Raw genomic sequence first — 27782 nt, 5'->3', positions numbered from 1 at the left:
CGGCAACTTCGTTAACTACTATGTGGCCCTTGGCTGCTAAACGGTTGCCGACTGCTGAGCTAGCTGGAGATATATAATAGTTAATACACTTCTTTTTTAAGTTAGTTACCTAATGTTACCGTACTGCATAGTGTTGCTCCACAAAATACACAAAAGTAAACAGCATGCTTCTTACGTTGGCCACTCACCTCCGACTCTATAAAGAACTGCACCAAATCCCTTATAAGCGGCGTGTTGGGCAGGCGCTCCTTGCCGCGGCGCGAGCGCGGCGGCGTGGAGGGCGGCGGCTCGGCGCGGAACAGCCGCACGTTCAGGAACTCGCCCGCCGCCGCCGCCACCGCCCGGTTCGACGAGTACACCAGCTCGTACACGTTCTCGCAGTCCTTGTCGGTCAGCACGTCCGGGTGCATCCTGAGAACACACACGCCAGAAATTGTTGTTAGTGCATTGGTCGACACTTTCAAAAATAGACTGGATACACATTTTAGAATTTTAACCGCCAGCAATTTTTGATCGAGCGTGCTCGTGTCGCCACAGTCAGTAATTGTACCACGCAGAGTAATGTTGGCATAATTACGGGAGTTATAAATGTACTGTAAAAACCAAATCAGATCTTTGTCTTATTTATCAGACTGTGGCGAAATGAGCTGGATATGTAATGTCTTATATATCAGACTCTGGCGGTTAAAGGGTTAAAAAATGCAATGTATAATACGAGTGCTTTGATATACACGCATCAGCTCTAAGAGATGCTAGTGTATCAAATAAAATATATATATACCTACTTATTTTTTTTTACTTGGCTTCCAGTGACGTTCTAAGCTTGATTAAGGCTCCGTCACACAGGCGCGTTTTTGCGGACGGCGCGTGAGCGGGGCGCGCCGCTTTTTCATATAAAACGCTCACTCCCCGCCCGGAAAACGCGCCTGTGTGACGGAACCTTTAGCTAGATAAACTGTGACGCTGTGTCACTGTCTATAGAAATGATGCCAAAATTATAAGTATATTAAGCTAGTGACATGTTGTTAACGCACAGACGTTGTCTGAATAACTCAAAGAACTGGCTTAAGAATTTAGTTTCAATTTCTCAAAAAAAAAAGATAAGTAGCAGTTATTTTTTGAAAAATTATTATGTTAGGTAACCAAACAACCTCTGAGCTTGTTTACGGTGCAGACAGAAAAATGCTAGCTTGACTAAATATAAATATATATGTTGAAGCGTATTAATCAATTCATATATGGTAAACAATTAATTGTTAAGAAAAATGATAAATATGTAAACAAGTGCACTAACTTGAGAATGGCTATAACAAGTCGCACGGCGTGCACGGCCACGTCTGTTTCTTTGTCGAGCGACATAGCGACAATGCGGTCTTTGAACTTGCTCGTGAAGAGTTCTAGCTTGCCCTTGAGTTCTTCACACTCGTACAGGGGCTGTAGGGCTTGGAGGCAGCGGAGACGGACTTCGCCCACCTACAACACCAAAACACATCAAAATAAACGAGATAGACTAGTGTAGTTATTTCAGTTACTAGTTATAGGTCTTGCAATTTAGAGAGAATTGAACGAAACAAATGTTGTTGGTATGTATTAACCCCTCGAGTCCCGGGCACAGACAATGCTAAAAACCTCAGTCTCAGGGGCTTTTAACTTTTTATACATTTTGTATGAAGTCGAGTGTGCGATGTCGCGTCCTTGGGACTCGAACGTAACTATTCGGCCGACGCGATATAACGTCCGCGGGACTAGAACGGAAAATTATGAAACATAATAAATAAAGGCGCTGGGTTTCATGTCTTGTGTATGTGCCGACGTTTTGTTGAATGCGTGGCCTCTCACTATAGTGCAATTGCAATACCTATACCACAAAAATCCTGATGACTTTGATATCAGTAAGGACATTTTTTTAGTATTTATTATTGGGGTGTTAAGGGCCTTTGAGTGTCACGTCGACCAATCTGTAATCTATTGTGACGGCCCTTTAAACAGTAAGGACATACCTTGTCATGCAAAGTCCACCCAATGTACTTGAGATAGAGATCGTCGAGGAAATGCGCTGGGAATTTCTCCATCCAGATACCTATCTCAGCCATCGTGATGGCTCTGATGTCCGGCAGCGTGTCTCTGCAATAATATTTCTGTTATAATTTGGAACAAAAATAAAAGTAAAAGCGTCATAAATCTTATGGCATGGCACTTTTTATGGACGTAACTTGTACGTAAAAATTACTTTATTTCTATACAAGGGGTGCTTCTAGTATTTTTTGACTATTTTTGTTTGAAACAGCCATCCGCTTGTAACACCCACCCATTGCAGGCAAACAAACAACAAAGATACATTTTATACAGAAATCCCGCAAAACTGTTATAGTGTGTTTTCTGTAACAGGAGCAATAAATTAAACTGTAGGCTGTACTCCTCAAACTGACCAACATTTGTTCAGCAACTTTTGAAAATAACTCATGGTTTGATTTTTATTACACTTTAAAGTTTATTCTAAGACGCAATGTATTGCAAATGTTGTTATGTTAAAAGCGTGACAAGTAACGTCAAACACACTGATGTCAGCGTACATTGAAGGCAATATTTATTGCCTTCAATGTACGCTGAAAGAAAAAGAGGAAGTCTAAAGGATTCATAATTTTTTAAAGTTGCTGAACAAATGTTGGTCAGTTGGAGGAGTACAGCCTTTAGTTTAATTTATTGCTCCTGTTACAGGAAGCACCCTGTATAAAAAGGCATTTTATTTGGGCCGCGTCCTGTTACAACGCAACAAAATGCTATGGCAGAAAGGATGAATAGAACTTTAGTGGAATGACAAATAGTATGTTACCTGTATCGATGCACGAACACGGACTTGAACATGTAGGAAAGCATGTTCTTAATCTCCTCCATGTTTTCTTCTAACTCCTGTCGCTTTGCCACAAGCACCTAAGAAACAAATTAATAAATAATAATTTAGCATTATGTACGGCCAAGTGACAAGTCACCTTTCTAGGTACTACTGGATAAAGGTCTCACATTCATCCTGTCCTGTATTCATAACCGTTGCCCATATGCTTGTCTTTAAAATTTTGAGGGTTTTGGGAAACTGCTGATCTGTGTCACTCAGTTGAGTATTTAAATGAAAGAAACAACAGTCAAAAGAAGATAAAAAATTACACTTACCTCGAGCCTCTCGCTCGCACGCTTATCTCGCGCCTTAAGCCGCTCCGCCTCGTACTGACGTAAGCAGTTGTCGCAGTTCACAGATGTTAGTAAAGCGACATCCACAAGTGCAGTCATTAGCTTCATCACTGTAACAACATTCATGATTAAGGCTCTTTTTAAAAACTCCTAATTAGACCAAGTTGGAGAATCTGCCTTGTGAGAGTTGTGAGGGTCTCCCGATATATCGACGCGCATTTGGCGAAAGCCGATAGGAAAAAGCTTTATGTCCACACAATAAGAGCGAAAAAGCCGTCGAGGCGTCGGCAGGCGCCGGCCGATGCGAGACGAGCCGACCGACGACTTTTCGGCTCTTATTGCGCAGACAAAGATTTGTCCAAAATTGATACTTTTCTGTATGCAGAAAACCTCTGGAACCAGGTAGGTATATATAGAAAACTTTACAAGCAGTCAGATTATGCTATGACAAGAGAAAGTCCTCCTTTTCCTAATGCAAACTTAAAAAGCCTGACCTTATTTAAGTATTTTTCAAAGGACAGATTACACATGCTCATTCATTTTTATAAGGAAAAATCATTAAACTAACCTGCAAGTGTAGCAGTGTGTCTGAACGCTCTGACTTGCGAATCAGACAAGCCAGTGAGCAAAGAGATGATGTTATCCATGAGATACTGGTCATAGATGATGGAGTACTGGCACATCTTCACTAGTGTTTGGATGAACTCACAGAAATTTGCCCGGAACTTCTTCCAAGTCTGTCCTGACATAATTAGAGGATATTCTCCACTTTCCTGGACAAAAATTGTTGAATTAGTAAATAAGAAACCTGTAGTTACACAACACATTATTAACTTAAATTTAATACTTTGTATACAGAACTAGGAACTTTTTGTGTTCTTAGTCCTACAACTGTATCCTATATTAAAGACTAGAAATTAATCCATTCTCTCATGACTGAGGACAGTAAGCCACAGGGGTTGCTCTGTATTAAGCTAAAAGCTCTCTTACTGGTGTAGCTATTAGTACCATTTGAGCGTAATCCTATAAATGTTAATAATATAATTACCTCATCAAATTCCTGGGTCATCTTCTTGATGATGAGAGTATGGTCCATCTGAGCCATGTCGGGAGTCACCTTCCCCCTACAGCCGGAAGAGTTGATAAAGAACTGCATAAGCTGCACCAGTGCATGCTCACGGTTGCTCTTGTACTGCTCAATCCACATGTCCACCACTTGCTGCAAAAGCGAAAAATAATATGAACATCTCAACCAAACTCAGTACCAAAGTTATTCTCATATAAACATACAAGTACACAGACAATTGAAGTACTCATAAGTGATACAAGTACACAGACAATCGAAGTACTCATAAGTGTACATATTTCATTTATTAAGAGCAAACAGGAAAACTGAAGTTATTTTATCAGATTCTGAAAACTAGAGTATTTTTTGGACAAGGCATAATAAGAAACAATAACAGTAATCTTAAATTAAGGGGAGAGGCCTTAGCCCAGCAGTGGGACACTCAAATAGGCTAGGAAAAAAAAAACAGTAATCTTACATTTATGGCAGTCTTATTGAAGCGAAGTATATTGTACAGGCTGTTCTCATCATCTCCAGGAAGTAACATTGGTGGAGGTGAATAAGATGGCGGCGGCGGCGCGCCCCGCCCTCGGCCACGACCACGGCCCCCGCGCCCGCGCCGGGGCCGCAGCGGCGGCGGCGGCGGCGACTCCGCTAGCCGCCCTACGTAGCCTCCGTCTCCACCGCGCCCACGGCTTCTTGTGACACGCTTAGTAGGCGCTGGGGAGGGTGACCGCATATCGTCTTCCTCATGATGAGAATCTTCTTCCTCCCGCGGTGGCTCAACGGCAGTCGAGTTCGCCACCGTCCCGACGTTGAACCCTGAGTAGTTGACATTGGGCGTCTCCGGCTCATGTACAGACTGCCCCCCGTAGTCAGTCATGGGAGTAGCCGGGGTCATGGGATTCACGTACTCCGGTGGAGGATCATCCATCCGTATACGTTTCCCGCCACGGCGATGCATGGTGATGTTGTGCGTTACGCCTAACCAAAGTTCTTATTACTTGTAGAAATCACTACATGTTACTCGTCAAACACGAACACTGCTCACTTTATAAAGCGGTATTGACCGTATTAAAAATTTTATTGATTTTTGGAATGAAACAGCAAACGCAGACGCTTTCACACAAGACAGCCATGCCATAACAAAAAAACAAACTTGATTTTCAATTTCATAGACAAGAAGTCATAAACATTCCACATAATTTTTTAAAAGGCAACTTTGCCCAATTGTCTATGGCTGGGCTCCTAAAAGTACCTACAGACGGCCGTACCGGATCGGGTAATTAATCCGGTTCGGCGCACGTTCGATCTTGGCCCACCGTACTTCCGTTAATGCTCTAGTTTCCTAGGATAGCGGCCGTCTCCATACAAATACTACGACATCCATATTTAGCCGTATTATTTAGTATGGAGTCGGCCGCTATATGACGGCACCGCTATCCTAGGAATACCGATCTTTAAGCCCCCTCCAGACTATGCGCGTGAATCGCGGGCGAAGCCGCGAACGCGAGTGTGGAGTCGATTTCGCTGTCTGCGAACATCGACGCCACACTGCGTTCGTGGCTTCGCGCCGCGATTCGCGCACGAGTGTGGAGGGGGCTTTAGAGTTAAGGACGCAGCTATCAAAGTGAATATAACCACCACGGGGTGCGAAACTCCTGAGATCGGTCAAACTCGGCTCCGCTCGGCTCAGCATTGCTCCGAGCAATTATTAGGGTTGGCACCACTTGACTACCTTCTGCGTGCACGACCACAGATAAGATAATCACTTGAATTTTGACAACCCTAAATAGCCGAAAGGGATAGTGTCATATATTAGAAAGGGATAGCATGATTCGACCCTGAACCACTGTCAAACTTCGGTTTTGTAGGAAGTTTCCTTTCTGTACGGTAGTACTATTATTTATTCTGTGCCACCACCACCACCAGCTATAAAGACCGTAACACACTATCGCACCGCACCAAGGTCATTGTGCGACGCACCAATAAGTAAGAGCGAGAAAGAGATATCGCTTTCTCGCTCTTACTTATGGGTGCGTCGCACAATGACCTTGGTGCGGTGCGGTAGTGTGTTAGCTACTTAAGGGAGAGCCGAAACGGGATATTTCGACCGTACCAAGGTCGCCGACCTGCACGCCCGTCTGTAACGGCTTTAAGATTCGCTTTGATTTTCAAGTTCAATGACATCACTATTTTTGATTTTTGGCAACACAATCAGTGAGCTGTCACATTTCCGTTCGGATCGGGTGATTCTTGGATTTTGCTCATCTTTCCTACAAATAAGCGTAAAATAACATAAAAAATGGCCAAGAAGACTTACGATTTATTGTTCAAACTGCTCCTCATCGGCGACTCCGGCGTGGGAAAAACTTGCATTTTATTTAGATTTTCGGACAACCATTTCACGACCACTTTTATTTCCACTATCGGTATGAACCATTTTTGTATCTACTAAAAATATCCAAGTGTTGTATAAATTTCCATCGCTTCTTACGATCTAGTAGCAACTTAAACAAACACATTAAAAGTGAAGTGATTTAGAGACATTAAATCTGTGTTCATTTAAATCCATTTCTTGGTGATCGTAAGAAAAATAGTAAATCGCTGCTGATTCATTCCGTATTCCGTTCCACAGGTATCGACTTCAAAATAAAGACAGTGGAGCTGCGGGGCAAGAAGATAAAGCTGCAGATCTGGGACACGGCGGGGCAGGAGCGCTTCCACACGATCACCACGTCGTACTACCGTGGTGCCATGGGTATCATGCTGGTATACGACATCACCAATGAAAAAACATTTGATGACATCGTCAAGTGGCTCAGAAACATAGACGAGGTAATATATTTTTATTTACCCTTTTATTAAAGTTAACTTTAGGTAGATTGAACAATCAAGTTGGCCATATACGGCTCATCAAAATTGTAGACCAAACTGAGCTCAGAAACCTATAGTCATTATAGTGAAATTAAATTTCATACTGGGATGCCTGTAAATAATACAATTCAAAATGTTGTTAAGATTTAGATACTCAAATATCAAGTGTCCAAGTTGTACACAGTTGAAAAACCCCACCTAGATCATTCTGGGTGGTCTCTAAATTAGGACAAAACAAGTCAGAGAGAATTATGTAAAAAAACCCTGGGTCTCAAAGGATTCTTTACCTTCTGGATTAGAGTATTAGAAATGACTTTGTCTTTGAAAATCAGTGAAATAGCAGGTAGCCATGATGGTTGGCTATTGGGAAAATAATATGAAGCGGTATATTAACACTTTAACTGCCCTCGCCTTCACTACTCACATGGATTGATACGTCCATGCATTACAGGTAATGCACAAATGCATAGATCATTCCCATTTCTGACGTCACTTGGACGTGACAGAGCTAGTTTGATGGTGCATGTCATATAATGCACGGACGGTAAACATGTTAAATAATAGTTGTGTAGTATCCAAGCAATTCACAACACAAATACTCTATCTAAAAAATACATAAGGCTTTATTGGTTGAGAGTGTTGAGACTGGTACATGTAAATATTTAATGTGTTTTTTTGTTTGTTCTTGTTTTCAAAACTTAACAAGCACCATTATGTGTTTTAAGATACAGATAGACAGTTTTCCTTAAATCAACACATTTCTACATATCAGATAAGCACTCAAGTATCATATGATTCAAATACCACAAATTGCTAGTATTATTGTCACGATTAAACATGATGATGACTAAGCATTCATTTGTCAATGGTTTTCCTAGACAGTTGCATCTCTGGTACTCGCTTACTATGTTATCTTTCCTGCTTGCTGCTCTGATAATGAGTGGGCGGTGGGCGCCTACTGCTGACCTATACACTATGAGATAAACATTATCTGTTATTTAGTTCCAACTGCTTCTGTTTGTGTTCTGTGTGTGTTTGTGTTGTTGTTGTGTTCTGCTTGTGTTTGTTTGAGTTCTGTGTGTTTGTTTATTTTCTTGTAGTAGCTTATTAGCTTCTTTTCTAGTACTACTTTATAAAAAAGAAAATTTTATTTAATAAAACATTTTTTTTCATGATCTATTCAGAGCAATATTTTTGTTTGACTATGAGAAGTGTGACTTTAGCAGTCTTTATATTTTCTATGCGTATTTTTGTGTCATTTGTTCTGCTGCACCAAATTTCTCAGCTGATTTTGGTATTAGGAAGTGTCAATTGATTATTTTTATTCAGATAATATATTTTTCACTATATATTTTTATCTACTTTGATAGTATGTTGAGGTATTTCTCCCACTCAATTTGTCAATGAAACCATAGCCTTTTCCAGTATTTCTCTGTCATCTCCTATTATCACCATGTTAACATAAAACATGCCGATCTTCTCTTTTACCTGACCACCCCGCCATATCTGAAATGGCTAAAGTTGGGTAGATCTAGCTAGTATGCTATGAGTGCACATGCATGTTTGATGTAGATTTCGCGCTTTGTACGAGGCTTGCATGAGTGACGCTAATTAGGCGCGCAATCTAAAGTAACAGAGAGAGGTATGGGCACTGTAGATGGCATCTCGCTTTGTGTGGTAAGGCGGATGTAATAACGTCATTCCAGATCTAGAGCAGAGGCCTACTGGGGACAGTGAGGACCCACCTTACATAAAACCGCAGCGTCTGCAGCCAAATAGCACTAGACTCTGGAATATCAGGCGCCCATAGCTTACGGTGACTGTTTACCATCAGTAGACCAGCGGTGGAACAAAAATGGGTTTTGATAACATTAAAGTTTTTTCTTTTTTGATATGTTATTGTAAGCATGTTAAATAACATTCATGTAAAAAGTTAGAAAATTTTAGGTGGAGCGTTCGGCCATATTTAAATTTTCAATTTTTGCTAAATAACTATGTAAATATAAAATTAAAGTTACAAAAAACTTTAACATATTCAATAACACTTTAATTTATTCACAATATTCGGTTTTTAGAAATCTGGAACAGCTGCTTTCTGGTGAACGTAAAAACAGGAATTATTACGTAAATACAGAATTAGAGTAGCTGATATTGCAAAATTACGATATTATCTATCAACTTAGTATACATGTAAAAAGTTAGAAATGTAGACAATGTGCTTGTCTAGATATTGATTTCTCGTTAAGCAGTATAGCCAATATTGAATTAAAGTTTGTAGAGTTAATATTACACGGTCATAATAAAGATCTTACTTCTCACACAAAAGATTAGAAATATAAAATCACGGCGACACTAAATACTGATACGTAAGTATGCATTCCGAGCTTATATTAAGTTACATTTCAAACGCGCGGCGTTTGCGCGCGCCGCGCTGTGCGCCGTGGCAGGAGGCAGCGATCGACGGTCGCGGGCTAGCGGTTAGCGCGGTGCCCTTAAAAATACGCAAAGCGTTTATAAAATTATTATCAATGGTAAATAGTTATTTTACACAGTACACTAATGGAAACTTACCTTCCCTTATTTATTTCTATATGTAGGTACTAGGGATTGCCCGCGGTTTCGTTTACGTAGAATTCGTTATCGTGTTAAGTATAGAAATAATAGATACATTTGAAAATTATTTTAGGTGCATTGTCATACAGATAACTACCCTACTACTAATTGTTAAAGTATTCTTCAAATTCAATACACAGGTGTCATTTCAATATAATTTTGCGTAATTTGGCGCTTTTAGGTTATAAATGACTAGCGACATACATTTTATAAGAGCGATCATCTCCGATAATATTTACTTTATCATAAAATCAATTTCAAACTAACGTTATTCAATATTTATCATTTTAAAGTCAATATTACCAACCAACTGATCCAATTTACCTACGGTAACAACTCAAAATTTGCATCAAATTAAATGCCACTTTTCTTATCCGTTTCGAACAATCAAGAGGGCCTTTACGAACTGATGTGGTGAAAATTTTATTTAACCTTCGTCCCTTGAAACCTTCACTACGCTCAAGGTTCAACTTTACGAACCACTCGCTCCGCTCGTGGTTCAATTTTAGAATGTTTGAATTTGTGAATGTACTTCCTGCCTCGCACAGCCAAACTGTGGAATGAACTGTCCGATACGACCTTCAAACCTTCGAAGACCCCCATCTTAAAGGTCGGCAACGTGCTTGCAACCCTTCTGGTGTTGCGGGTGTCCATGGGCGGCGGTAATCGCTAACCACCAGGTGATCCGTCTGCTCGTTTGCCTCCTATTTAATAAAAAAAATTGTTTCGCTTGTTTGGGTATCAATATTAGCACGAGCGGTTAATCAACAACTTTTCCCCTTGTAAAACAAATAAATAAGGTAGGTGAGGTGCAGGCATATGAGGCCCGGCGGGTAACAAGGCCCAGCATTCAAAAATAGCAGTTGCTCCCTATTATTCCCAATTATTCTGAATTTGTACTTGTTGCTAAGAAGGCCCACTGTCAGTGCAGGTAAAAAGGTCTAGTCCCGGGCCTTATTGAACGTATGAGATGAAATATTAGATTAAAATATTTTAAGATAATTTTCAATATTTTTAATCTCTTATTAATAAGGTCGATTTGAAGAAACTTCTATGAAATTATGACTTATAAATAACACTTGCACTGTGTGGGCTGTCAAAATTGCTGCAGACTTTTCTTGGTCTAACTCTAATATTTTTTCACTTGCTTTATTGACCTAAAGACGTTTTAAAGAATCAAAAAGTCTAATAATATTGAGGCACTTATACTTTTTAAAGGCAGTAACTAATTACAAGTGACTTTTTTTTGTTAATACATAGGTCGGTGGAATTTCCATGTTTGGCGGTCCTCCGCCTTCTCTTTGACAGCCCGATACGACACGACGTTGATCTTTTCCTTTATTTGATCCGTGTACGCTCTCCTTGGTCTTCCCCTCTTCCTGTTTGCTTCAACTTTCCCTTCTATGATATTTTTGATAAATTCGTCGTGTCGTATCAGGTGCCCAAGCATCCTTCCTCTTCTATTGTCTATAGTTCTTAACAAACTCCCCCTCTCTCCTACTACATAGGCCACACTGAATGTTTTGCACTATTGGCCACTGGTAAACATTTAAATTATGAATTGTATATTTAAAAAAAATACAGGCTTTTGATTATGGAATGTGACAAATGTTGGCGACAAATCGATCGTCTTTTGTTTTTAATGGCTTGTCAAAGTAAGTCAGTGCGTTGAACGTGGCTTTAACGCGAAAATATTTTTAGAGCTATGATTTTGTTATGATTTTAAAAGTTCGCTTACTCCGCAAGAGTGTAGTGCTTGCCTTCAAAATGCTTTTGGGATTGAAGCATCACATCTGAGCATCGTGAGGCGTTGGTATGGTGAATTTAGTAGAGACAGTATTATTCTAGGTAATGATTTTCGTGATGGTCGACCGTCCACGGCGATCATTCAAGGAAACGTGGCTACTGTGAGACGACTCATTGAAGAAAACCCACGAATCACCTATGACGAAATTTGAGGACAATTAGGGATAGGTTCAGACAAATACAAAAGATTTTACAAGAATATTTAAAAGTCAGGAAGCCTTGTTGTCTTTGGATTCCTCACGAATTAACTTCAGTCCAAAAACAGGTACTTTTTGACTGGTGCCGAGAAATGCTGCGTAAGTATATGCAAGGAAGTTCAAATGCTGTATATAACATCGTTACAGGAGATGAAACCTGGATTGACTGCTACGATCCGGAAAAAAGGCATTAGTCCAGTCAATGGGTCTTTCGAAGGTGACAGGAGGCCCATACAAGTTCAACAAGCCAAAAGCGTTGCCAAACATTTTGATCGTCTGTTTTTTTTAAACGCGACATTTTTGTACCATACTTTTAAATAATAAAAGAACGTTAAATACTGAGCAGTACACTACCATTTGTGTGCTCGCAGTCATTGAAAAAGACCGCGAGAGACGACCGAGAAGCCGCATCCTCCTGCGTCATAATAATGCGTCCACCGATACCGCAATAAAGGCAAAAACATTTTTTAATTACGAAAACGTGGAAAATGTCTCTTATACGGATTATAATCCAGACATTGCACCCTGTGACTTCTATCTATTTCCCAAAATTAAGGATTTAATTTGGGGTTTGACATTTAAGACCCCGGATAAGGCAGTTACTACGTTTCATCACCACGTCGAAAAATTGCAGTCAAGTGATTGGGCCTCATGCTTCCAAAAATGGTCCGAGCTAGTGAATATATGTGCATAGAATGTAAAGGGAAACATTTTGAGAAGCAATAAATGTATTATTATGGTTATAAATGGTTTTATTCAAAAGTTACGCAAAACTTTCAGTATGCGTAAAACCTCTTCGTTAGTTTTCTTTTCTTTTACGATAGAATTGCGAAAAATCGATATTTTGCAACAAGTGACGAATTTTAAAACACGGTCAAAGGGAGTGTTTTAACGTGCTTATTATAGCACCGGTGTCGTAATGTAGCACCAGATGTACTGTAAAAATTATGTTAAAAGATAATACTTACTGTTACGAATAAATATTTATACTGTAAAAAAATATCCCACCAAACACATTTTCATGTAAATTTTGTTGCTAAGACGAAACCATAAGACTAGCACTGTCAAAAAGTTGTCAGATCTCTTGTTGAGCCAAGCTTCAAACTCTACAAGCCCTAACTTCACTAATTCTACACCTTAGTCAAAATATGTGGCTTGACTGTTTCGCTACCGCCACATGGGCATAAGGTGAAAAATTTATTAAATTCATTATTTTTAGGGTTCCGTACCTCAAAAGGAAAAATACTGAACCCTTATAGGATCACTCGTGTGTCTGGCTGTCCGTCTGTCACAGCCTATTTTCTCCGCAACTACTGCACCAATAAGTTGAAATTTGGTATACACATGTAAGTCTATAGCCCAAGGACATAAATGTAAAGTAAATAATAGAAATTCAAAAAAAATATATATATATATATCAAATGAAGGGGCTCATTGTAAGAATGTCAGATATATTTATTCATAATTTTAAAATAAATAGTTTAGAAGTTATTTAAGAAAATACGCAAAAAATGACCATTCCGCCCCCTCCCCCTTATCTCCGAATCTACTGGGTCTAAAATTATGAAAAAAATACACATATTAGCTCTTTTCCTATAGATGACAGGAAAACCTATTAGAAATGTGCAGTCAAGCGTGAGTCGGACTTAAGTACCTAGTTTTCCGATCCCTACGGGTTTTTTAAAGACATTTTACTCACTTTTCTCTAAAAAAAATATATTGTTAAAAATTGTGTAATGTACAGAACCCTTGGAACGCGAGTGCGACTCGCATTTGGGCGGTTTTTGTATTATACTTACATGCAATAGTTCTTGTAGAAACGAAACGGCCAAGCCACTCACTTTTGGTGTAGAGCTAGTAAAGTTAGAGGGCTTGTAGAGTTAGAAGCTTGGCAAGAGATCTGATAAGTTTTTGACAGTGCGAGCCTTATGGTTTCGTTTGGGCAACATTTTACATCAAAATGTTTTTGATGGGATTTCACTTCTTTTTGTAAGTTGTTTATGACAATCTTCCATCCCCTAATTTAAAGGGTTGGGGGTGATTTAATATTAAAAATCCTGAAATAAGTATCTGGGGGCATCTGTTACACAATGTACTTCTTACTGATTCCCCATATAAACCCTTCACCCCGTAAGGGTAAACTTTGGGGTTGAAATCTGCCTTCACCCCGTAAGGGTAAACTTTGAGGTTGAAATCTATTCTATATCCTTCCCCATAACAATACCTATCTACATACCAAATTTCAACTAAATCGGTTCAGTGATTATTGATTTCCCATACAAAATTAAACCCCATCTTCATCCCCTTAGGGATAAATTTTTTTTGAATTTATTTGTTGTTTGTGTACTAAAACTATCTTACATACCAAATTTCAGCTTCTTAGAGGACTTCAGGAAGTACCCGGTATTGATGATCATCAAGTGAGTGAGTCAGTGACGAAATCGAAGTTTTTAGATATGAATAAAATCTAAAGTATAAGATTTTTGATTTTTGATTTTGATTTCAACCCCAAGTTATGAGGGTTCCAAAAAACGACAAAGCGCTTCGAGAAAAGGTAGATAGTGCCCTTGCGCTTTTCTCGTCTTGGCGGGGGCACTGCCGTGCCCCCAGATGTTAAAGGATGAGACTACTGTAACTAATAAAGATTTATGTTTAGTTACCTACTATTTTCGCGTAAAATAGACAATTTTTATATCTTTAGTTATTAAGACCCAAAATAATTATTTTCACTTATTATAAATAAATCCTCCTGTTATGAAGTATCAAATATTGTTATTTGTATATGTATAACTCTTAAGTTAAAAACAATAAAATCTGTTATTACCTACTGTCAAAATGATTATTTTTTGCGGGATTAAGTAATACTCTGGTAGTGTTCAATAAGGCCCATAATAGGACTTTTATAAAAGGTATATTTTCCAAGAGTATCGTAATATTTTTATAACTATTTTGGTATAATGAAGAAACTTAAATAAATGAGAAACCTATTTGAGTGAGTTTTTCGTACTTCATGTCCTGTTTATTAAAAAAAAACCATTTTAATTTAAGGTGAGGCATACGTATTCCGTGTGGGCCGTATAGGCATATACGGCCCACACGGAATATACAATAAGGTAAGTGAGGCCACTTACCTTATTGTATATTCAGGATGTATACCGTGTAATATTGAGCAGTTGGTTTATAATATACATATTATGATATTGACGTTGAATAGGACAGGACATGACAATAGGAACCAGAAATAGGTATAGTTGGTCAAACCAATTTGTCAGTAAATAAAAACAAAAAACTATATTCATCCTTTTCTTTTGGGTGCTAGTACTAGTGTAAGTTAAAGATAGTATGATGATTCTCCCTGTCTATGTTTGAAATGAGACAGTCCTTTGACAAACTATGTATAGTTTTATCATTTATCAAACATTACGCAGATACCACAGACTAATAGCCCCTACAATCACATTTGGCAACAAACGCATAGCTCACTACCCCGTACCTCGCTGTAATAGTGCATGGTCTAAAAGGCATTTTTCATTTTTGGCACCATACTTATATAACAAAGCACACAAAACCCTTAATATAAACAACATTAGTAATTTTCAATTAAAAAACAAAATTAAGATTTGGTTAAAATCATTAAGTTATACTGAAGCAGAAGAGCTATTACGATGCGTGTTCTAGTACATACATTCTAAAATAACCAGACACACACGCGCGTAAACACACAGAAACACACACATATTCTAAAAATCAGACACAGAATACTCACACACGCGCGCGTACACACACATCACAGTTTCATCTTTCTTTAAAATTAATTTTAATATTGTTAATATGTCATATAAAATGTCTAACATTGTAACATTACCTACGCTTGTAATTGGGAAGGAACTGGCTCTTGAGACACAGGGAAACCTACTTTGAGAGCCAGGAACCAATGTTATGTAACAACTCAAAGTTGCAATAAAGATTATTTTATTTTATTTTATTTTATTTTATAGTAAAAAATAGTTGTGAATATCTTGTACATTTTTATTACAATATTAGTCAAGATAATGAAATATAGCTGGTCAAGCAAATCTTGTCACTAAAAAAAGGCGCGAAATTCAAATTTTCTATGGAACGATATCCCTTCGCGCCTACATTTTTAAATTTGCCGCCTCTTTCTACTGACAAGATCCGATTGACCAGCTGTAGGTATTTTTACTTAATAAGATATTTTAATTTCACGTAATGTCCGCATATAATTTATATATGTGCACGGTAAACAAACAAATGAATGATAAGAAAAGACAGACAGTGTTACTGAGCGGGAGGTGGGGCGAGGGGCGAGGTATAGGTAGGCTATGATAGGCTCTCGAGCGCCGCGCCGGCGACGGACGGACCAGCGCGGCGTATCTATGAATTTCGCGCCTTTTTAACTAGATTTTACTATTACAATGCAAGCTACACACAGAAATTTCTTACTTTCCATATATACGCTGCATATATTATTTTATAGTAATAGACTTATTTTTACAGACTCTAATTCAATATTAGATCTTATAGGACAAAAAACGCAAATTAATTCTAAAGCATATATCTTATTCTTCTAGCTTTTTAGCTTGCCTATTAACTTATAAATTTAGATATGTTGTTGTGGATTTATTAAACTTTAATTCAATATCGACAAAATAATAAGCTAATTGTAGTTTGACAAAGAAGCACGTTAAAAAAATTTCTAATAATTTTACATTATAAAGCGTCATACATATTATAAACAATGGAACTTAAACATTGCACTTTAATTCAATATTAAAAAATCATTACTAAAAATATATAAATACCTAATTTATATCTAACGCTCGTTCTAACTTTTCATCATATATAGCATATATGCTTAAAAATACGTCCTATATCAGATAAGTATCACTTTTTCAACTTTAGAATTATCAAAACTTTTCGTGCAAAAATCCGGTCCCACTATTGAGCTACAGGCAGGCCGCATGCTTCTTTGCCACTGACGCATAGTTCGTTTTTTTAGCATTAGAAAGAACTTGCAAGAAGGTAAGCGATCTTGACATGTCTTTTAATTGAAAAACGCTTTTTAAAAATCAAAAACTATTACATATGAAAGCAGAAGAATATCAATGATCGTATTAGATTCATAATTGTTACATATTTGCCGTAACTTATTTTTAAAATGTGTTTTTCAATTAAAAGACGCACCAAGATTGTTTACCTTATTTCTAATGCTAAAAAAACGAACTATAGTATTAAAAAAAACATACCCGTGCACTCGCAGCACATCTGCTTGCACCTCAACTGAGTTTATCCATGTGACTTATATGATTGTGCACTCTACATGTAACATGTGTGTATGTGATTACAGCATGCAAACGAGGATGTGGAGAAGATGATACTCGGTAACAAATGCGACATGGAGGAGAAGCGGGTTGTCAGCAAGGAGCGTGGAGAGGCGGTAAGTACGCTTTTGTAAAATAACAGTTCTATTAAGGCTTCTTCACACAGGCGCGTTTTGCGGGCGGCGCGTGAGCGGAGAGCGCCGCTTTTTCATATAAAACGCTCACGCCCAACCCGAAAAATGCGCCTCTGTGAACCGGAACTTTTAAATATAAATTTACTTATAGCGAGAGATGGGCCGAATAAGGACTTTGCGGAATATTCGGTTGGGCTAAAACTGCCTAAAACGCTGACAACAATTTATTTCAGGTCTGCAACGTGTTTTTGACCTTTTTCCTCCTGACTGACCGCGGCGGGATTGTTTATGAAAAGAAACCGAAAAGTCTCATACCTGATCCCGAAGTGCATCCGCGCTAACTAGCGGACGCCGAATAAATGTTTATTCGGTAAATATTCGGCCGAATACGAACATTGAATAATATGCCGAATACCGAATAAGAACCTAATACTCGGTCCATCTCCTAATGTAGGTAAAGGAAACTTGATTCTTAAGCACTTGTTTGTTGTGGAAGTCAAGGATGCTAAAAATAGCTTTTTAAATCTACTCCAAATATACTAGCTAGTGCTGATAACAAGTGCTTTATACACATTTTTCCTGTCAACAAGTATAAAATCTGCTTGTTTGACTGATCTATACATCGCGCAGTAGGACGCACTTTAGCGAAAAGATTATCCTCAAAAAGTTACATTTCGATGTACCTATGATATGACTTTATTTTGTCGAATTTTAGGGATTTTGAGCTTTCCCTACAGGCATAGGTACACTACTTATAACAGTGAAAGAAGAAAAAATATTAGATGTTATAAAACTGTCGGCTTCAAGCCAAAAGCTAGAGTGAATAAAATTGTAAAGATCTTATGACTTTGTCGAATTTAATCAAATGTGATACGTTCGGAACACATCAATCTGCCGGCATCCCAACAATGTTGTATCATGAACCACGCTAATAGGCAAAGCAAAGCTAGAATAATTAGCGTTCCGCACAACGCCTTTTGGAAGCGACCTATATTATATTAACGCAGTTAATTATACTAAATCATATCTCATGTTGATGTAGCATTGAAAAGTTAAGTCTCTTCCATGCGGAATAGGGGCCGTTTTAGGTATTAGATATGGTTGATTCTGACAGAGAATGACGCATGAAATATTTGGTTAAATCAAAACGTTTTGTTTCCGTTTGGATTATACTCGTAGGACGTAATCTAATCTGCTCAGTCATCATTAGATGCTATATTAATAGCCTCATGTTGTTATTAAAATCAAGGTCAAACAAGCAGGATTAGGGCTGATTTAGACGTTGCGAGAACTCGCATGCGATTTTCATACCATTGCGGGTTTTGATGGGTGAGTTGAACTAGACGTAACCAATAACCAATAGTCCGCAATGTAACTAAAATCGCATGTGAAACGTCTAAATCAGCCCTTAGGGTCTACCAAACTTTCAAACATATCGCTAGCCTTCGTTTTCATCACACAGGCTGTAGATCAAGTTCGTAGTAGGTATATGCCTATATGATATGATATACGTAGTTAAACACGTTTGACTCTATTTATATGCTAAGACCTACAACCTTTCTTTAGCGTCTTACCTCACTCCGCCCACAGAGGGCGTAGAGGACATGCCTATTCTTATTACTCAGTATCCGTAATATACAATAATGCCTCACGTATGCGGGCGCTAGAGAAGGCCAAATTAATTGCCCCACTTATCAGCATCATAGCAACGCCGCACTTTGATTGATGCCCTAATAATGGATTTACCTCTCCGATTACAACACTCCTATGAGATATGCCCTTAAAGTTAAGAGCATCAATAAGTTTAAAAGTAATTCATAGACTAAAAGTAGCAAGTCTCAAGATCGTTTTTACGTAGCGGTACGAGATCTAGTAGATTAGTGTCATGCCAATTTACGAGTATAGTATCCTGAAAATGATCTCGAGCAGACTGGACTGTCCGTACATGAATCGCTGCTGTACAATCTCAAGTGGAAGCGTTCAGCGGTGATCCATGAATGGACTTTGTAATTGGTAATTTACTTAATCTAAATTGTTTGTTTAAATTTATTTTGATATAATTTCTTTTGATATAATTTAATTTGATTTAATTTAATTTGATATAATTTAATTTGATTTAATTTACATTTTATATTATAGTCCTATTAACCTTAGTTATAAGCATAACATAAAGTATGTAACTAACAATATAATGTGGATCATGGTTATCTAAATAAAGAACTTTATTATTTATTATAGTATCCCTATGTAAATCGTTAAAGTGTTATACGGTTGAACAAGTTGTTAAACGATTTGCACAAGATTAACTCAATTGTTAGTGGCTATGCATGACGGATCAGTCATAATCTGCCTAATTACGCTTTCTCATAGTTGCTGGATTGTATCGATAATACATTTTTTTTGTATAGATTGTGCATGTTCAAAAACGTATGCGTGATAAAGTGATCATGTGGACATGCAATCTTATATTTGGTAGGATATTCGAAGGGGAAATTAAGGCCCCCCCCCCCACATCTGGCGTCTTTCGAGCGTCGGCGTCTACAATTATATGGCCGACGTCGACGCAACGTCGACGCAGCGTCGACGCAACTGCGCAGCGACGTCATTTTCCATAGCGCTGGACCGACGCCGACAGACGCCGACGCTCGAAAGACGCCAGATGTGGGGGGGCCCTAAGAATTACCTACAACAACTTGGGCGTGGTTAGATATCAAAATATTTTAAAGGATTTTTTATTTACTTTGGTCTTGGCTTAAGATAAAGGTTCCGTGACACAGGCGCGCCCCACTCACGGGCCTGTGGGACGAAGCCTTAAGCTATCGGCTGTGTAATATACCCAACAGTTAGGATTTTCCTGATTGAACTACCTATCAGTCCAGTAAAAGATTCAAAGTTAACTAGTGTGCCTTTCAAATACGCTCAATCATTAAAGACTTTCAGCTAGCCAATGGATAGCACAGCAGCTACCTTTCGGATGCTATGTCAGCTCGTATATTGAACGATCAATCAATCGTTTATTTGCAGATAAAAACATAGTACAATGCATGCAAATACATTTATATTAACATTACACCACCGGTGTTAAAAATCAAAGGAATAATAATCCATTACAATTAAAAACATGAATGATGAATGTAATTTGCTCATCAGTCCATTTTATCCTGCAGATAGCGCGCGAGCACAGCATCCGCTTCATGGAGACTTCGGCAAAAGCTAACATCAACATCGAGCGCGCCTTCTCCGAGCTGGCGGAGGCTATCCTCGACAAAACGGCCGGCCGCGGCACTGACAGGTGAGTTTTTTTTACCGGACAAGTGCGATCTGGACTCGCCCACCGAGGGCTCCGTACTTTTTAGTCTTTGTTATAGCGGCAACAGAAATACATCATCTGTGATTTCAACTATCTATCACGGTTCCTGAGATACAGCCTGGTGACAGACAGACAGACTGACAGTGGAGTCTTAATAATAGGGTCTAGTTTTATCTTTTGGGTACGGAACCCTAAAAATAGCTCCAAGAGCTGACGAATAGAATACAAGGCCAACATTGAAGGACTTCCTTGCGATCGTCTCCTTCTTCTTCTTCCTCGCGTTATCCCGGCATTTTGCCACGGCTCACATAGGAGCCTGGGGTCCGCTTGACAACTAATCCCATGATTTGACGTAGGCACTAGTTTTTACGAAAGCGACTGCCATCTGACCTTCCAACCCAGAGGGGAAACTAGGCCTTATTGGGATTAGTCCGGTTTCCTCACGATGTTTTCCTTCACCGAAAAGCGACTAGTAAATATCAAATGATATTTCGTACATAAGTTCCGAAAAACTCATTGGTACGAGCCAGGGTTTGAACCCGCGACCTCCGGATTGCAAGTCGCACGCTCTTACCGCCAGGCCACCAGCGCTTCCTTGCGATCGTATAACCAAAAAATTCATATTTATTTGAAACGCTATTTTTATTTAAAACTTGGTTCATTTAAACAGCGACGCCGCCCGCATCGCAGTGGAGCGCCGGCCGTCGCGCGCGCCGCAGCAGCGCGCCTGCTGCACGTAGGCCGCCGGCACGAGGCCGCCGCCGGCCCCGCACCCCGGCACCCCGGGAGGCCGCGAGGCCGAGGGTGTTGAAGTGGCCGCGGACCGCGCACGCGGATAGTTATGAACGACATTTTGGTGGCCCCAAAACTACATCGCCGTTACTACAGTGGGTTCGTTCGAGGGACAGTACAAGTCTTAGGTTATAAATGTATAGTTGTGACATTTGTTTTCTGTAATAAACAATTTGGAACACTCCCGTTCCCGTGAAAATCGAGCTTGAACACGAAAATAATGTCTACAAATATTTTTACCGGACACTTGTACAGTTCCTAAAATGAGACCCGGAGACAAGCAATTTATTTTTAAAGGATAAACAGTTTTGTAAACACTATAGGCCACTTTAAATTAGTAAGAAGTGCAGAGGGCGGTCAGACAGTAGCTTTCGATAATATTTATATGTAACTGTATAGGTAATGCTTTGTTATGTTAAAAGTAGGGATGGCCAACCTAGTTCAAATTTAATAAATTTATTATGTCCATATAATTTTGGTGGCCGGTAATGTTCACATATATCTTTAAAACAAGATTTAAAAGGTTGGGCATCCCTACGTTAGAGCTTGCGTACAGCGAGTGGTCGTCTAGTCGCACTTCGGTGCCGGGCTTACTTGGAAGCGGTCGCTTGGTTTGGTGTTAGGTTTGTCATATTTTTAAAGTTATATATGCAAATGGTCTGAAATATGAATTTTACTTAGAGCGACACATTTAAATGACTACTACCAATAAAAAATCTTATCTAAAAGTCACGTTTGGATAATTTTTATGCCTTAGGGTGGTGGAATGTCCAATATTTGATCAAATGTGCATCGCGTCTCACTCTCTCATTAAGCAAATTGTGAGACGCAAATACAAATTTGATCATATATTGGACAGGTGGGATACCACCCTTCGGCGTGCATATATATCGTCAATTAAGTGTGTTGGTGAAAAAATCAAAAGCGTTTTTTTTTTGTCAAAATACTGTCGTACTAGCTTGCGTTTTGTGCTTTATTTTTTTGGGTTTGAGTTAGGTTGTCAAAATAAATGCACATTTATTTTAGTACTTATAGTCCAAACACGCCGCTTTGTAAAGTAAATGTCATAATATTGTACGGTGTTAGACGGTTAAGATATTCTACAACAAGACGATCTGTCTGTACATAATCACTGGAAAATGCACTTTATGTCAATCGTTTAAGGTTCATATCGGAGGTGAAACGATCGTATAAGGATAACACGCATATGTTTTAGATTTTTCTATGCTATCAATTATTAGCCTTAAATTCTACCTTATTGTTGTGTATACTATGTGTATGTCAAGCGAGAGAATGTGAATATTGCTCGCGTTTTCGGCTACATGGATGTGCAGATAAAAATGGACCTTACGGACTGCTTCTTAAAGCCTTTTTTACCTGGACAGACACATAATGTTAAGATTTATTTGGTTAGTTATTAAAGTAACGAAAATGTGTATATTGTGCAATAAATAATCACTAATCAATAGCTTGAAAGATATTGTATCTTCAGAAAATCAATATCACAACTAAAAATAATGCGTAGATTTATTTAAACTGCTTTGTAAGAAAATAAAAAGAATATCTAGAAAAACGACTTGGTTTTACTAACTGGGCAAATCGAGCCAAGAATCTCGAAAATTAATACCATTCTCATTGACTTTTCTGATTGGCTAATATTTTGATTTCTGTTTGTTTTGGGTATTCAGACATGTGTATAATGTAAAAAAAGAATCGTTTTAACCAAGTTTTGGATCGGATAAGCTTATGTGGGTCATTGTAACACGCAAATATTCAATGACCTATAAGTCTTATTTCATTGATATGATGTTGAAATGGTCAAATACGTTTGGTGATGTTAGTACGGGCAAGGAATTTATTTTCAGTACAGTTTCGTACTTTGTCACAGTGACATTAGTATGAGGTCCGTATCGACTTTTATATTGATTGTCACTGACAAAGTAATAAATGGTACCGAAATTAAATTCTATTACTAAACTGTCTATTTCTGAGCAATTTTGTACCACTACAACTATTTTATATAACACGCAATAGTAAACTATATTAGAATGAATTAAGGTTAATTTTATACTGTATCCTGTGTCAGCCATGGCCGACTGTGACGGTCAATATCAATAATGTCAATAAAATGATGAGATTTCGTGTACGTTTTACTTAATTTATGTTAGTATCGGACCAAGACTGGTCATGCTTGTTACTTAATGCATTTTGCAAAGAATTCGAAGTCAAACATTTTTTAAAGTGGAAGACGCTAGACTGAAATCAATTATTTTTACAACAGTAGATACCTACGTAAAAATAGACGTACCTTCTTAAAGTACCAACGTGGCGACGATAATATTAATAGCGACTCCTATACATGTACTTACAATCGATTTTACATACGAAGATACTTTTACTGACTATTTTCAAGCTGTTTTAGCAATGAGACTGGGAGATGTTGACATGGAACGATTCATGGATATAATTAGGTACTCTATGTACATCGGTAGGAACCTATTTATTAATGTCTAGTGTCTGGCCACTTATAGAGCAACCGTAACATATCTCAGAAGCAATACACTGCGCGTGAGTTAGCTTTAGATCAGGGATAACTGAGCGTCGGTACTGCTATTTAAAATTATCTTAATATTAATAATCACTTATTACAACGTCTTTACGTCATCATTTTGAATGTCAAGGTTATGACTGACAATATGCTTTATAGCATTGATTTATTATGAACGTTATTACCCGGCTGTATATTTATCTTTCAAGATTGTATTGGTTTACGTATACATAGCAACGCTTTTTCAGACTACTTCTATTATATTCCTGCACTAAAGGCTTTTAGATCGGTCAGTAATTTTATAAGTTGATACGGTCAGTCTGACAAGTCGTTTATGGAATTATTATGTATAAATTAATTTCAATTTGATGTAAGGTTCAAAATAGCGTATTATTTAATTTGTCTTACCATACCCCAACCTCGAAATATTCTGTCAACAGCAAAAGTAACACAAATTAAGTGTAGAAAATTCTGCACGCAGACTATGATTTTCGCTTATAAAATTAGGAATGTTATTTTGAGTTACTTTTGCAGTTATACCGTTAAAAATGCGTGTTATACATTGGGGTGAAGTGTCAAATATTTGATTTTATTTTCTATCCTGCGAACTTTATGTAACCATTCAGAACTTTCAACTCATAAATCATAAATCATAAATCATAAATCATTTATTTTGCTTAAAACATGGTACAATAGATGGTCAACAATTATAAGTGAAGCACACATTTCACCAGTAGCTGGCATGCAAAATTTATACCTACAATTATTTTAAACTAACAGAGTCATAACAAAAAAATATATAATTAATGGGATCACATAAAAATAATAAAATACATTAGTAATATTACACATTAGTCACAATACATAAAACACAGTAGTACCTAAGGATTAATTTCAATAATTAAGAGATTCGAAAAATGTCAAGAATATAAAAGAACTTAAGACTACATACCAATCTAACAATTATAATAATCAAAATAATCACTGACACGATAGAAGCATTCGTCTATTAACCATTTTTTTAACCTAGATTTAAATAAATTAAGTGGTAATTCTTTAATGTCATCATGTAAACGATTATAGATACTAATTGACATACATAGCGCATTCTTGCCATACAATTTTGTTTTTTTGGGTGGAATTATAAGTCTATCAGGGTACCTCGTGTTAAACTTACATATATCTTTTTTTCTACTGAAAAATTCCGGATGAAGTTTCACAAATAGACAAATTTCATAAATATATATGCCAGGTACAGTCAAAAGTTTCAATTCCTTAAAAAGCGGCCTACAAGATGTTAAAATGTCTACATTACATATAGATCTTATGCACTGTTTCTGAGCTATTAGCACTTGCTCGGCATGGCTCGAGTTACCCCACAGAAGAATTCCGTACCTAAGCAGAGAACAAACGTATCCATGATATGCCTGTATTGCAGTTTCTCTCGTGCTTATCTTTGTCAGTTTCCATAGAGCAAATGCAAATGAGTTAATTTTACTACATAATTTTTTAATGTGATCGCTCCAGGAACATTCATCGTCCAGCCATATACCTAAAAATTTTGTGCAACATGATTCTGTTAAGTTTTGATTTTCGTACGATACAGTTAACGAGTGTTTATTAGCATTTTTATTAACAAATTGTATATAAGTAGTTTTGTCAATATTGATATTTAAGTTATTTCTACGTAACCATGTTATAACATCAGTAACCGTATTGTTAATGTCATTATTATATGTGTTAACATCATGGCACGGTATGACGATGGCTAGATCGTCAGCAAAAAGCGTACACGTAAAAACAGTTACATTTGGTAGGTCATTGACGTATAATAAGAAAAGAAGGGGTCCCATGATGCTCCCTTGTGGAACACCTACATTGTTTACATTAGTGGACGATTTGTATTGAACTGTGGTATTGGAAGAGTCAATTTGGGTTACTTCCACGAATTGTGTCCTACCATATAAGTATGTCTTGAGCCAATCGTTAGGTACACCTCTTATACCGTACAGTTCACATTTAGCTAGAAGTGTTTCATGGCAGACAAAATCAAAGGCTCGGCTCATGTCAAAGAAAATTGCAGTTACAGGCATGCTCGTGTTCATATAGCTGAGTATGTTATTTGACAAGGTGAAAGCAGCCAAAGTAGTCGATTTCCCTTTCTGAAAACCAAACTGTTCAGTTTTAATAATATTAAATCTATTTAGAAAAGATGTTAAACGTATATGAAAAGCCTTTTCGAAAATCTTAGATATTACTGGAAGCAGTGAAATTGGCCTGTAGTTTTCAACACTTTCCTTGTTACCTTTTTTGTACAATGGTTTAATGAGAGATAATTTCAAAGGTTCCGGGAAAATGCCACTCGAAAAAGATATATTTACTAAATAACTTATAACTTCAGCAATTTCTTTTTTACAGTCCTTGATTATTTTGGTTTGTATTTCATCATAACCAGCAGAGTTAGTGGAGTTGAGATTAGTGATGATTCTACATATTTCATTTTCATCTGTTGGCGTTAGGAACAGATTGGCATTACTTTTTTCTATTAGAGAGAAATCAGGTTTAAAGTTGTCATTATTATTAGAATTCGTTAGATTAATATAAAAGTCGTTAAAAGAATTGGCAATATCGATAGGATTATTAATTGTGTTATTATTAATTACTAGTTTCTCGATGTTACCGTCAATTATCTTAGTTGTATTAGACACATTTTTAATAACATCCCAAGTTGCCTTACCAATGTTTTTGGATCTACTTACATGGTTTATATTTGCATTTTTTTGAGCTTGGTGTATGCATCGTTTCAGAATCTTAGAATAATTGTTGTACTTAGTTTTACTATGCATGTAACTAGTATGGTTTTTGGATTTTGAGTAATAACTAAAACGTAAATGCCTCTTTGTCACTACGGATTTCTTGATGCCTCTTGTAAACCATACAGATTTAGTATTAATAGTTGTTTTTATTTTATTCAAAGGGAAACACAAATTGTAGAACATGGTAAAAGTAGCATGAAATTCTTCGAAAGCCCCCGATGCGTCATTGTTATTGTATATGTGAGACCATGATAAACTCGCAAGGCAGTTGCGGAATTTTTTAATGTTTTCAGTACTATAATCTCTTTTATAACGGTAAAAATATAAGCGTGGTGTCTCTTTATGTGCGACAATAAAAGTCAGACTCTGTGCAGTTTCGTGATCGGACAAACCTAACTCTAGAACATTACTTTGAGCTTCGGGAATATTTGATAGAATCTGATCGAGACATGATTCTTTGCGTGTAGGACAAAGAATATGAATATTAAAATTACTATTAGCAGTAATTCTTTTTAGTTCATTTGAGTATTCTGTAGTCTGAAGCAAATCTATGTTAAAGTCTCCGGTAATCACTGTTTTGTATTTTGTTTTGTGTTTTAGTTTATTTATAAGCCGTTCCAATTTTTGAAGAAATTGTGATGGATTAGCTGATGGGGTTCTGTAGACGCAAATAACAATACATTTTATTAGCGGTATATCTATGCCACAACATTCAAATACATAGTCCTCAGAGAACTCATTTAGGAAAGGCACCTCTTGGGTTTGAATTTGGTTTGCACAAAATATACAAGCACCCCCTCTTTTTTGATGCGACCGAGAGTACGATGATCTAAGCTGGTCTAAACTAATCGAATATATACGTAAACTTAAAATGCGCTCGATAAAAAATGCTATTGAAAATTTGACATATCGACTTCGGCCCACCGCACCATAAGTCCTACTTTATCGTACGGTGTATGTGTCGTCGGTTTTTACATGCTTTTATAAATAAACATCAGCATTGTATATTATGTTCATATTAAACTACCTATCGTAATTAGTTGTATTATTTAAATTTGTCGATCTTCATCCCTGGGGGGCCGGCCAAGATGACAA

The 27782-nt window shown here is 37.6% G+C and overlaps 2 protein-coding genes across 2 annotated transcripts in view; one reads left to right on the top strand and one right to left on the bottom strand.

Moving 5' to 3' along the window:
- Nucleotides 1-5395, bottom strand: part of LOC134668675 (cohesin subunit SA-1) — a 38783-nt gene extending 33388 nt beyond the window's left edge. Inside the window, exons 1-8 of the mRNA XM_063526117.1 lie at nucleotides 4731-5395; nucleotides 4235-4405; nucleotides 3755-3959; nucleotides 3169-3296; nucleotides 2834-2931; nucleotides 2001-2124; nucleotides 1295-1473; nucleotides 189-411 (exon numbers count right to left, since the gene is read on the bottom strand). Of these exons, the coding sequence (XP_063382187.1) occupies nucleotides 189-411; nucleotides 1295-1473; nucleotides 2001-2124; nucleotides 2834-2931; nucleotides 3169-3296; nucleotides 3755-3959; nucleotides 4235-4405; nucleotides 4731-5216 (1614 nt within the window). The 5' untranslated portion in view covers nucleotides 5217-5395. The remainder of the gene's footprint in view (nucleotides 1-188; nucleotides 412-1294; nucleotides 1474-2000; nucleotides 2125-2833; nucleotides 2932-3168; nucleotides 3297-3754; nucleotides 3960-4234; nucleotides 4406-4730) is intronic.
- A 1072-nt stretch (nucleotides 5396-6467) lies between these two features.
- Nucleotides 6468-27723, top strand: LOC134669057 (ras-related protein Rab-10). The gene is made up of 5 exons (XM_063526580.1): nucleotides 6468-6684; nucleotides 6891-7090; nucleotides 17114-17203; nucleotides 20389-20513; nucleotides 21202-27723. The coding sequence occupies exons 1-5, from the start codon at nucleotides 6558-6560 to the stop codon at nucleotides 21269-21271; spliced, it is 612 nt and encodes a 203-aa protein (XP_063382650.1). The 5' UTR covers nucleotides 6468-6557; the 3' UTR covers nucleotides 21272-27723.
- The last annotated feature ends 59 nt before the right edge of the window (nucleotides 27724-27782 follow it).

This window comes from Cydia fagiglandana, chromosome 11 (genome assembly GCF_963556715.1).
Source record: "Cydia fagiglandana chromosome 11, ilCydFagi1.1, whole genome shotgun sequence".
Classification (NCBI taxonomy): Eukaryota; Metazoa; Arthropoda; class Insecta; order Lepidoptera; family Tortricidae; genus Cydia; species Cydia fagiglandana.
The sequence above is the reverse complement of the archived record's forward strand: the minus strand, read 5'-3'. Positions and strand labels throughout refer to the sequence as shown.

Bases quoted from the DNA above. Each gene is read 5' to 3' on its own strand.
- LOC134669057 (XM_063526580.1), top strand. From the start codon at position 6,558: ATGGCCAAGAAGACTTACGATTTATTGTTCAAACTGCTCCTCATCGGC. The intron at 6,685-6,890 runs GTATGAACCATT...TCCGTTCCACAG, and splicing joins CACTTTTATTTCCACTATCG to GTATCGACTTCAAAATAAAG. The intron at 17,204-20,388 runs GTAAGTACGCTT...TTTATCCTGCAG, and splicing joins GCAAGGAGCGTGGAGAGGCG to ATAGCGCGCGAGCACAGCAT.